The 12,685-nt window shown below is 34.2% G+C and overlaps 1 protein-coding gene and 1 long non-coding RNA gene across 3 annotated transcripts; one reads left to right on the top strand and one right to left on the bottom strand.

The window, feature by feature from the left end:
- Positions 1-1,490: 1,490 nt before the first annotated feature.
- Positions 1,491-5,300, bottom strand: LOC104088111 (uncharacterized). Its single transcript, XR_684476.4, has 2 exons — positions 5,023-5,300; positions 1,491-2,057 (listed from the first exon to the last, which is right to left on the bottom strand). It is a non-coding gene; the product is annotated as an uncharacterized lncRNA (long non-coding RNA).
- A 430-nt stretch (positions 5,301-5,730) lies between these two features.
- Positions 5,731-11,486, top strand: LOC104088112 (uncharacterized). 2 transcript variants are annotated; one of them, XM_033653950.2, is made up of 9 exons: positions 5,731-5,886; positions 6,009-6,083; positions 7,008-7,094; positions 7,913-7,969; positions 8,780-8,872; positions 10,517-10,589; positions 10,689-10,764; positions 10,935-11,025; positions 11,130-11,486. In XM_033653950.2, the coding sequence occupies exons 1-9, from the start codon at positions 5,836-5,838 to the stop codon at positions 11,247-11,249; spliced, it is 723 nt and encodes a 240-aa protein (XP_033509841.1). In that variant the 5' UTR covers positions 5,731-5,835; the 3' UTR covers positions 11,250-11,486. The 2 variants fall into 2 exon arrangements, with proteins under 2 accessions (XP_033509841.1, XP_033509842.1); XM_033653951.2 differs by lacking the exon at positions 8,780-8,872.
- Positions 11,487-12,685: the final 1,199 nt, after the last annotated feature.

The raw sequence follows: 12,685 nt of genomic DNA, 5'->3' as shown, positions 1-12,685 counted from the left end.
GGTTGGGATCCACAAATTACATGTGTCAGATAACAACAAGCTAAGCATATGACATGTTATCCACGTCATGGAGATTGCATAACACGCTCAATCAGAGATGTTCATTAATAACTATTTTGTGAAGTATAAGTGTCAAAATGAAAAATTCGTAAGTTTGTTAACCAGCTTGAAAAATCAATACAAGTTTAGGTGGATGTGAGGCCATTTTGCCTAAAATATATCCACACTTTATAATGTATTTAATGATTAGCCAATTCACTCAAACTTTAGGACTAAGTATCCTGAATTTGGAAATTCAAGACTTAGTATCCTGAATTTTCGATGTGCTAATTTAAAATTCAGGACTAAGTATCTTGAATTTTTGTATTACTAATTTAAAATTCAGGACGTAACATTCGAACTTGTGGACAAAATTTTCGATTTTTAGGACACGATATCCTGAAGTTTGAACTTGAGGTTTAAACTCTAGGATGTTGTGTCCTGAAATTTGAGCGAAATTAGCCAATCTTTAAATACATTATAAACTGTAGATATATTTAAAACAATATTTAAAAGTGACTAAATGGTGCCATTTCCCCGACGGAAGGAGAGAATCTAGGATAACACCAACCATCTCTACAACCCAATTTTACCTCCAAAAAGGATCTCAACCCTGCTCAAATTCCAGTGTCAAGTAATCCCTTTTGTCCTCTTCATCACTTTAGTCAATTTCATCATACGATAAAATATCTAAATTGAACCAACCTTGTTGTTTGCAATCACACACCTTAAAAAATGGCTCCATTTTTTTCTTTTTCTCTCTGAAAAAGTATTATTACTAGTTACTATATGACACGCACTACTAGAAAATAGCTATTTTCCGACTGCCAAAATGGTCGGAATGCGGTCAGAACCGACTACATTCCGACCGACATATCGTAGTCGCAAAATAGCTAGTCTGAAAAGGTTAGCGACCGAATCTGTCTGTAATTTGAAAAGAAAAACGACTAATAAATGACGCCAATTGTCCGACTGACGCGGTCGCAAATAATTTAAATTAAATTTAAATTTTTTATTAACTTTTCCACTACTTAGGTCGCAAACGATATATTTAATTATAATTTTATTCAATTTTTCCCACCGTAGTGGTCACAAATAATATAAAGTATTTTTATTTTATTTGAGTTTTCCCACTAGTGTGGTCGTAAAATTAATTTAATATTATTTATTTATTTACATTTCCCACTACTGTAGTCGCAAATCTAATTTAATATTATTTTTTAATTTAATTTTCCTACTACAGCAGCCTCAGATGTTTTTGAATCTGAAAAATTTTGAAGCACTTTGCGACTACTGTGGTTAGAAAACTGGGAACTTTTTGACAAATTCCAGCTGTTTTAAAGCATTACCACCTGCCAATTTAAATATACAAGAACTAAACAATTAATCCAGCATGCCAACCAACCAATCCATCATTCCAACAAATTAATCCACTATTTCAACTAATCAAATCCATAAAATGCAAACAATTATATAAAACATAAATATTTGTAACTAAAACATCCAAACACAAGTTAAACATTGAAGCACCATTCAATCTAGTCTAAAACATTACAATCATAGTCAAGTTTAAACATTACTAAGTCTAAACATCCAACCACAACAAAAAATAATGTCTCAAACATCACAACCACAACAAACTAAAACTCATCATCTCTGTCATCCTCTTCATTCAAAGGATCCAATGGACATTTGCTCATAAATTTCTCCACTAGACTCTGCAATTTGTTAAAATTTGCGCGATCTTCTTTCCGTTCCTCCTTCAACTCTTCAACTTCTTTTCGTAATGCTTCCACCTCTTCGTGATTCTGCGAATAACTAGCATCACCAGACAACAATGTCATAGAACGACCTACGGAATGTTGTTATCCAAGACCGTAAGTTCTACCTTTCTTTGCGCCACCAACCACCTGCGTCCATATTGAAGCTACATCATTGAGTGACACTTGGGTTGAGCTACCATCCTCGGTATCAGGTTAACTTTGACGCCATTCCTTGAAACGTTTTTGATAGGCTTCCTGGAATTAAAATGTTAAGCATTAAATTATGTTATAACAGCAGAACAAAGAATGCAAGCCTACAGATCTCTTATCAACTTAAATTAGTTATTAATGACACGAACAACGTCCTAAGACAAAGAGGGCGATGCCAAATGAAGCATCCATTTCTTGGATTTCTCCAATATCAGATTGTTAGCAGAGACTCTGGGAATCGTTCCATCTTGCAGAATCGGCAGGAATAATTCCTAGCAAACGTATTGTGGTAACATACCATATACAACCAATGAAACAGAGAATGGACGGTTCCCATCAAAATACGAAGCAACTACATGGTACAAGACACATAAGATACAACATAATGGCATTAGGGACAGAAGAGACCAATAGTTAACCTCCACGAGAGCATAACAACAACCAAACGTAGGTTACATGGTAATAAAATCCAGCATTATATGATTATGTGGAGAAGAGTAAATGGTAGATTTATTGCTCTTTATCAGATTGAATTATTTCAGTACATGGAATCCCAATTTTGTACAGATCTGCACTATCATAGAGCTGGTATAACTTTTGCAGTTAAAAAGTTTTATACTTCCCTTCTCAAGAAAATTCCAGCATTATATGGTAATCTCCCATGAAATGCTTTAATCAATCATTGCTCTATCTTTCCCTTTTCTGTATGGGACCATAGCAGCACATAGATCTAAGAAATGTGCTATAAATGGTAATAATAAACCTTCACAACTACACTCTGTTCCAACCAACATGAATATGGAAAACAAGACATATACTTTCACTCGAGCCTAGCTTGTACTTCTATTATTAACATTGTTTCAAGAATCTTTTGTATCGAGTGCACAACTATGTCATCGTTGGGCTGTTAAAAATTATGGAGGTCGCACGTGACAGTAATAACTAAGTGTAAAGATAGAGATACCAAGCTTCAAGGTCTGGTAAGTAGAAAAAGCTAATAATAATAATAAGTGTAAAGATATGTTTTATGTATAGTATATGCCTTCCGAGTGTACTGGACTATCAGCCAAGTCGCATAAAAATTTGCAATTATATGCTTCCTTCACCACATTCACTACATGGGAAACATATATAAACCTCTTAGAAGATTAGTTTGCCCTGTGAAAGAGTCGATTAACAGGCATATTTGTCCAATTGAAGCAAAGTGGTGGTCCAAACCACTCAAAGAAAATGGCAGATAGTGTACTAGAAAAGCAGCTAAACATTTGGAGTTCTAGTCTTGATTTCCATAGGGCTCTTCTACTTCAATTGTAAATACAGCACCTCTACCAGTCAGAACCAAATTCAACAAACTAAGAATGAAGTCTTAAAGGGTTCACTAAGAGCAGTATGATTTTCAAGACGTTGAAATGAGCTTTTAAGATTGAAACATGAGGGAATCACCAAATATGGCTTTTATTTGTTCTTTTCACTCTGCCTCAGCTTCCTAATATTCCCACTCAGCCACTCAATATCATTTCATTCTACATGGATACCAAAAATACAAAAAGCTCGTAAAACAGAAAGGTTGTATACATAGAGAAACCTTAAACATCCCTTTCAAACAAACAGATCATTTTGAACTAGCAAATACCCCTTATGAGAATTTCTCTCAAGATTCTACAACCATGACCACTATTAACTTAAGTTTTTCACATAGACATACAACAATACACTGGTTGTCACATATAATGTACATTTCTTGACTACAGCCTACTAATCCTTCGACATATTTAAGTAAACATTTGATCTGGATACATTCCATTCTTAGTACAAGGCATTGTAAGAACAAGAAGCACGGGACTTCTTAGCAAATGATAATCATATAGGAGTACACCAATATATAGAACTCAGACTGAACTACTGTTCTGGAGTGAGAACAGAAGCATCAAGGTGCTGTTAAAATTTCCATTCTTCACTGGAAATGCTATAGCATATTACTGACCCAATACATCGCATATGCACAAGGATCTACAACACGATTATGACCGACTAAATTTAATATTAAAGTCTCAAACTCCACTAGCTTCAGGATTTACTCCAGGAGCCTATATGATATGAACATGAATACCAGGGAACAAGAAATTGTCTAATACATGATTTTTTATTTTATCAGTGATATAGGATAATTTCTAAAGTTCTAGTGCATGCAATTTCAGGCAATCAATATAAATTACACATAGCCATGAACCTACCATCATCTACTTAATTACTTTTTGTTACTTAATTACTTTTTGTTTCCATAACCAACTAGAGAAAATATATATATAGATGACTCCTTAAATTATTGGTCAAAATTGAGAAGCCTATCTTAAGACAACGAGACAAAATCAAATCATCCTAGGACCTAACTGAGTTTGACAACCTCCCTCCTCAAGCACACCGTACCCTTACCTATATTGTTTATTGCCAATCATATGAACTTTATATTTTCCAAGTGATCAGTCAAGTTCATAGGTTTTCTTTTAGTACCTAAAATATCTTTTAGGAAGGCTAAACTAGAATCAGAAATTCATATATGGAATCTATACATGAAAAACACGCATATAAGCTTTCAATCGGCAAACAAAACTAATTACAGCTGCACAGATGACTTTTAAACAAACAACGAAATTTCACATGATTTGACCTTTTTAATTTGAAGTAGTTCTCAAAGATCGAACACTAAATGGACCAAGGACAAAGCATTTGAGTTGGTGAGTTTCTATTCACTCTCAAAATTCCAGGTCGCTTGTGAATGATTGTGCGAGAAACTAAAACCACATGCTAAACAAGTATTTACGCCAATGATTAATACTTTTGAAATCATTAGTTAGTTTTCCTCCCGTTTAATTAATATCCCCTCCGGTTCAAAACACAAAATTACTACAGCTACAGTATTGTATCGTCAACTATTTTACAAAATTACTACAGCTACAGTATTACGTAAGTAATTCCTACCGAAAGTACTACAACTATTTTCTTTACTTACCGTAAGATTTCAGCCGTTTGCCTCTGTCAGCCTTTGCCTCCTTCAGCCGTTTGCCTCTGTCAGCCGCACAGATGAAATTGGAATAGAAAATCAAGAAGAAAAAAGATACGGAGAGAGAAAGGGGGGCGGAGGGAAATCGGGGAAAAAGACGGCGCCGAATTTGGGGAAATAGGGTTTTGGCTGAAATATTAAATTTAGATTTGTGACTACGTCGCAAAACCACTTAAATATTATTTTACCATTTTAATATTGACTTTGTGACCGACCCAATGGCTTTGTTGGTCAACTAATATTTTTAACTTTTTATTGGCCGACTGAATCGGTCGCTAAAGAAAAGGCGGGAAATTAGCACACTATTTCATATTATTTTCGTCGGAATAATAGTCGAATTTCTTTTTAAAAAAGTAAATAAAAATTCAGTCTGTTTCCGACTACAACAGTCGCAAAAATAGTCTCATTAGCGACTGCATAATTTTCAGTCGGAAAATTCAATCACAAATTAATATTTTTTTTAGTAGTGACAAGGGCCTAATTGTTTAATTTTTTAATGTAAATTTAAACATAAACTATTTAAACTAAAATTTATATATTCATAGTAAAAAATCCGTTGATTTATCAAATAACATTTTTATCACATGTATGGAGTACAACTTTTAACGACTTAAAAAATAAGGAAAACAAGCAATATATACCTCTTCTCTTACGCCGTTTCCTTTTCTTCTCCTACAACAGGTTACCGTCCCAGCTGCTCTGAGTTAAAACAGAGTTAAAACAGCCGTAAGTTTGTAAACAGAATTAAAACCAAGAAAGACAATGGCTTCAAAGCCCTTACCTACTCGTTCAACCTTCATTGATAAACATGTAGTAAGTATCCACTTTTTCCCCACTTATTTTTTTCTTCTTTTTTATGTGCCAAGATATTTATGTCATGAAATTCACGCATGTATATTCAATGCAAAAAAGATTGTATTTTTGATTTTAATCAGGTTCCTGGTGATGTGATTTTGGATCTTTCTAAGTTGACTGACCAAACCATTAAGCTGGGTGGCGGCCTCCAACAGGTTTTGTTTCAGTAGGGTTAATTTCATATAGATGCTTTGATTATTTTTCGTGTAGCTACTGTGATTTTCTGAACTCTGCTTGTTGTGGCACATGGGTTTTGATACATTTTTGTTTTTTTGTTCAACACTTATTAGCAATGAGTAAAAGAACTAATTTTCTTCCACCATTTTCCCTGTATATGGTTCCCTTTTATATAGCTCAAACAATTTCATTAATATAACACCAAGATTGTTGGAAGATTATGTTCAAATTGTGTATATGACTCAACTCGTGTCAACAAGAGTCATCTAAAGTTTGTCCAGCTTTCTATAGAACACGGTCTTATCTCCCTGCACAAAAAAATACATATAAAAAAAGGTTCCGTTTATACTTTATACATCGCTCTTGCCATTTTTTCCTTCAGCAAGTTGGGATTTCACTACTTAATGCAACCAAATGCTAAAAACTATGTACATTTATAATGCTTTAGTTCTTCTCAAATTCAGGGTGTCCGCCAAATCTATCAGTGATTCTGGATCATTTATATACTTGACTTTACACCACGAACTCAAATTTGAAGATACCTTTCTTGCTATTTTGGGAAAATCTTCTATTTCTTTCATTCCATATGTACCAAAAAGAGATACATAGGTAATGTATTCAAGCTAGACACTGATCCTCTGAGATCTCCAACTTGTGGTTGCTTCCCCCACTGTTCTGTTCCGGGACATTTCCTTTATATATGTTATTTTCCTCTGTGGATGATAGTAATCGATTTTTGCATTATTTGAGTTATGGTTTGAATATTGGTACTTGAGAAATTTCTATCCTACTTCTAGTATGCTCAAAATACAATGAGGCAATACAGCAGTATCTTAGATTTTCTAACTGCCGTCAAGATAAATATCTCTGATCTTCTATACATATTTTTCCCGCTTTGGCAGGACCATGACGCTATAACTGTCGTCAAAGCTGGTATTTTGAGGTTTTCAAAGCCAAACAAATACTGGATTGAAAGCTCACAGAAGAGAGTGAGTGCAGTGCTATCTTTTTAGATTTTTTTTTTTGCTGACGAGAAATCCCTCTGGGGCCAACCCTTAGGTACAACCACAACCTTCGAAACTTCAGGTGGTTGACCAATATCTTAATACATTTAAAGTAACCTGAAAACTATTTCTTTTCACTACTGCATTCTTCTGATGATTGATGGTAAACTGGGCATTGGATTTTCTTACAGGGAAACACACAGGGGATGAGTACTAAGTAAAATAATGTAGCACTTATTCATTGTTTAGGTTGAATTTTGGAAATTGATGTAACTCATCAGCTTTGAGGTCATACTATAGTCTAAATAGCTGTAATATATAAGTTGCTCTGTTGGTAAAATGAAAATCTCATATAGGGTTTTATGTTTCTAAGCCAATGTGCATTATGGCTGGATCTCCAAAATTTAATCTCTTAAAATTTAATCTCTTAAATCAACTATTTGCACAAGTCCGTTAATATTACTATGTCTAAGAGATGAAGCAAGATTATCCAATTCAGAATTATCGGAGTCTTTTGTGTTTTTTCTTGTACTCATTTAACTCGGGAAAAAACTTTATAAAGGAAAAAAGAATGAAATTACAAAGTTAAACATATTGTGTTGAACCATGGACTGAAAAGGGAGCCATAGTACTAAATGATACCATCAGTGATACTTGATTTCTACTGTAGTTTTAACCGTCTTCATCTGTTTTTGACATTAGATTAGGATGATCTCTTTTTCTTGAGAAAGTAGATTAGGATGCTCTCTTCTAATCGAGTTGAACTTTCTTTCATTTGCTGACCCACTGTAATATATTTACAGTATATACCTACCGTGGGGGATACTGTTCTTGGAATTGTGGTGGACACAAGAGCGGATGTAAGCATTTTTAATTATTTTAAAACGGCTGCTTATTCTTCTTATTTATAAGTAATATCCCTGCTTATTGTGAGTTCCTTATTTCTGATTTCTTTTGAATAGTTATAATTACTTTGGTCCTAGCTGTGTAATCGATGCTTTAACTAGGAGCTTCCTGCTGCATTGGATTTTTTGCTTTTGTGTAGTTTGTTTCTTCTGCTTCCTGTTTTTGATCTAGTGTAGAATCAGATCTGTGGTGCACTTATCTAAAACATAATGAACAACCAATGCATGAATTTTGCCCCCTAATATTTGAGGAGGTTTATGATGTGTTTTTGGATATTTAGTGTAATTTGTTAAAGTTTTGTTGAAACCAACTGTAGGGTTTTAGGTTCTAAACCACCACTAAGGACATATCAGCGGATGTTGCGCAAAAAGGGAAGGGTAATGATCCAAGTCTGCTGGGGAAAAAGTTTTTCTTTGGAGTGTGTTGATCATTGACCATATAAAATTACATTCATATTACTGTCATGGGGAGTATATGTTGATAATTGACCATACAAAATTACTTTCATTGAGGTAAAAGGTTGGTCCAAAAATATTTTCCTCTATTTTCTAGTACTTTTGATGATAGGTTTCCGGTCGTTTGTCTATTTTCCTGTCATTTTCATGAAGTCGTCAACATTCATCACAGATATAATGATGGTCCATGCAGAAAACGCATAAAATCTGAAAGCTTATTTTGATTCTTATCTGAAACTATAGTTGATGTTATTAAGATCTATGAATTTTCTTTGTACACTTCAAATTCACTTTTGAGTTTTCTGGCAGAACTTTTTTGTGGACATAAAAGGGCCAATGGTGGCATTCTTGCCAGTGCTAGCATTTGAAGGAGGGACTAGGAGAAACATACCCAAATTTGAGGTGCAATCCTAAATTCCATGATATTTGCTCATATTTTTTGTTCTTTTCTCCTCTGATTTTCTTTTTTTATGATAAGTAATTGTGCAAGTATGAGCAAATGTCATGGAATTTAGAGATGCTTCTTGCACTTTTATCTGATTGCACCTCAAAAATATCATAAGAAGAATTTGATTTTCAAATGGAGGATATTATCTCTTAAATTTATTGTTATGCATTCCCATTGTTTAAAATGTAAAATAAGATTCAGAAAAAAACTAATAGTGCTGCCAGCAGTGTTGTACGATCATAATGGCTCAAGATTATTAGTATTCCTACTCAATGTAAAAGGAGATATTGTGCCAAATGCCTTTGAGAGCAGTGCTTTCCTCCATGGTGGCAAACAAATTACTCGACTACTTAACTCATAAATTAATGTGAGTGCCTCTCAGTAACTGGCCTTCACATTACTTGTTCACTTGTATCGATAGCTTTATATGGTATTCACGTCCAATATGCCTGGATAAAACACGTACAGTTCTATAGCTATCCTTTCAGAAATATTCAGTTGGAAAAATGAGTTGATTCCTGGGATTATTAGCCGAGAAGTGGAGAATAGAAATGAAATAGAAATAAACGAGAAAAGAAGAATGAATGAAGAAGCAGAAAAGAAGCTCAAAGGAGAATTTGCAGAAGACGACTTGCACAAAGAAGAAAAAGAACAAAAACTCATCTTGAAGAAGAAAAACAATAAAGAAAGAACAAAAGGGAAAAGCAAAGATAGTAGAGTCTTAGCCGTTGCAAACCAGAGAAAAGGAACAAGACAAAAGCCATAGAGAGAATGCTCAAGCATATATGGAGAGGAATCCCAATACTCAATTCTATTTATCCTTTATTCTATCTCTCCCTCCCTCCCTCCCTCTCTCTCTCTCTCTCTCTCTCTCTCTCTCTCTCTCTCTCTCTTTCTCTCTCTCTCTCTCTCTCTCTCTCTCTCTCTCTCTCCCTCCATCTTTTTACGTCAAATTCAAAAGATGTCAAATTCAAGCGAGGACCCTTCTCTTCACATTGCTGCATCTCTTTAAGCGATGAAGCAATCGCTTTTAATAACACTGGATTTTGGATTTACCTTTTAACCTCAATGTAAAGTTTGTGATTACCTGGACAAAAAAATGATGATTAGATTAAATCTCGACCGCATGAAAGGAAGTCTTATGACATGAAATTTTTATGTGAGTTTGTCTGATCAGAACCATGAATTAGATTTGGTCCAATTTGTTTATCTACTTAAAGGTTGAAATTGCTCCAGTGAGCTTAAAATAAGAAAAGGGAAATAAAAACAACTTGATAGGTGAACTAACTATTATTCCACACACAAAAAAGAAGTTATCCAGTATATAGCTTTTCATGTATCATTGTCAGGCTGAGTTTCTGCTTGTAAACATGCCGGCACCATCTTATTACTATTGTGCAATAAAATGACTTTCTTTCTTTCAACAATAAATTGATATTGTACTAATTAAAGAAAAGGACTATTTGCCTACCGGAACACCAAATTAATGTCATGTCCCCATATTAAATTCGAATAAACCATATGATTTATCTTAATAAATTTTTTTTATCATGTGTATATCAGGACCTATTTTCTTATAAGTTATCATGTTCTTTCAGGTAGGTACTCTAATTTATGCCCGTGTAGTCAAGGCCAACCCTGGAATGAACCCTGAGTTATCTTGCATGGATGGTTGGTACCTTCCTAATTAATTTGCAACAGGATTTTTTGTATATCATAATCTATCTGCTTTTATTCCTAATTTTCAAATAATTATCTTATTCAATACAGCTTCTGGAAAAGCTGGCGAGTTTGGCCTCATCAAGGATGGCTACATGTTTGAATCGTCAACTGGTTTATCACGGATGTAAGATTCTGTTTTGGCTTTAACTTGCAACACAGATCTTTTCTTAGGTTATACTGTAAACTTGCTGATCAGAAAAGAGACAAGAAAAAGGGTGAAGGTCTTGTTGCATGCTATTCAGGCTTAAGCTATTCCCTTAGCTACATGTTCATCATTTTGTATTTTCTTCTTAGGTTGCTGAGTTCACCAACATGTCCAGTTCTTGAGGGTCTTGGAAAGAAGCTAGCTTTTGAGATAGCTGTTGGTTTAAATGGCCGTGTGTGGGTATGAAATTAGTTCACTCTTTTTTGTTGCGGTTGGTTGGTTCATCTCTTTCAAATTGTCAATTAGTGCTTCCTTTTTCAATTTAGACATTTATTCTGCTATAGGTAAATGCTGAGCACCAATCCACAATCATTCTTGTTGCAAACGCAATAATGAACTCTGAGTCCTTGACTCCAGTGCAGCAAAAGATCATGGTGGAGAGGCTACTTGATAGAGTAAATTGAACTCGATTCAGCACTTTGACCATGTAGCTTCTACCAGCCAAATGAATTCATGTATAATGTGAAGCCAAAAGTAAAATTTAGCTTCTTCCTCCCAATTCTTCACTCATGTAACTGCACTGCGGTGAGATTATAACCAAAGGGTGTAACTTTATGAGTATAATTCGATTCGATGTTTAGAGACGAATGTCTATGGTTGTATTTGTTCTTCATATACCAATACCAATCTTTTTTCCATCATCCAACAGATATAAATGACTTGAATTTGTGACTGCTCAGTTTTGCAATATGAATTATCCCTTTTCACGACATGGGTCGCTCCATTTCCTTATATAAGTTGTAACGATTTCTCATATCATTTTTTCGTGGATTAGCATCTCCAACTCAGTTTTCTTTTGTCCAAATGACTAGGCACAAAGTTTTGCCCAGCAAACCAGCTTCACGATGACTTTAAGAAATGAAAAATGGGTGATATGTAACGGCAATCAAGATTATCACAGACTATTATAATGCGTCAAAGCCCCTAACCTAGTCCTAGATATATAATTGAGAAATCTTTGAGGTATAGTGGTGCACGAAATTTAATAAATAATGGATTTGTCCCTCTGTAACCGAAATTTGATAGATAATGGATTTGTCATCTATCCTTCACCAACTTAAATAATTAGACTTTTATTTGCAGCATGGTTTGAACTTTGAACGGATGACGTGGTTTAACATTCATACATCACGCACTATGCTTTTACCACTAAATCAAATTCATGTGTGCAGTTAGTAAGGAGTATTCAGTTCTTCGAGTTAATCAAAATAATTAATAAAATTTACTCTTATTCCGATATATATAAATATAAACTTTATGAGAAGTATAATTTTCTTTGTACAAAATAATAAAAATATATTATAATACTTTAGACTAAATTTACTACATTTGAATCTAGCATCTATACCTTGTAATGAGTAACTTGTTATTGTTACACCAAGGGTGTGTTTGGTAAACGAAAAATAATTTTCGGAAAATATTTTTCCATTTTTCACTGTTTGGTTGCACAAAATAGTTTGAAAAATATTTTTCTAGATATCACATTTTCCTGAAATTGGAGGAAAATGATTTCCCTAGAAAAAGTTAGGAAAACATTTTCCAAAAATTCCACCTACTCTAACCCCAACCCCCTCCCCCTTCTCTCGCCTACCCCAATCCCCTCTCCAAAAAGTTTTTTTTTCTTTTCAGATTTCAGTTTCTTTTCTTTTCCGTCACCCCCCTTCCCCAACCCCCCACGTGGTAATTTTTTTTTTTTTAAATATTTTCAGTGTTGGTTTTTTCATTTTTTCGGTTTACAAGTTCAAAATTTTGCAAGTTCCAAAGTTATGAGTTCAAAGGTTTATGTGTTTGGAAGTTTGCGAGTTTAGAAATTATAGAGTTTAGAGAAATTATAGAGTTT

This window comes from Nicotiana tomentosiformis, chromosome 6, assembly GCF_000390325.3.
Source record: "Nicotiana tomentosiformis chromosome 6, ASM39032v3, whole genome shotgun sequence".
In the NCBI taxonomy this organism is placed as follows: domain Eukaryota; kingdom Viridiplantae; phylum Streptophyta; class Magnoliopsida; order Solanales; family Solanaceae; genus Nicotiana; species Nicotiana tomentosiformis.
This window is presented reverse-complemented; position numbering and strand designations above follow the sequence as displayed.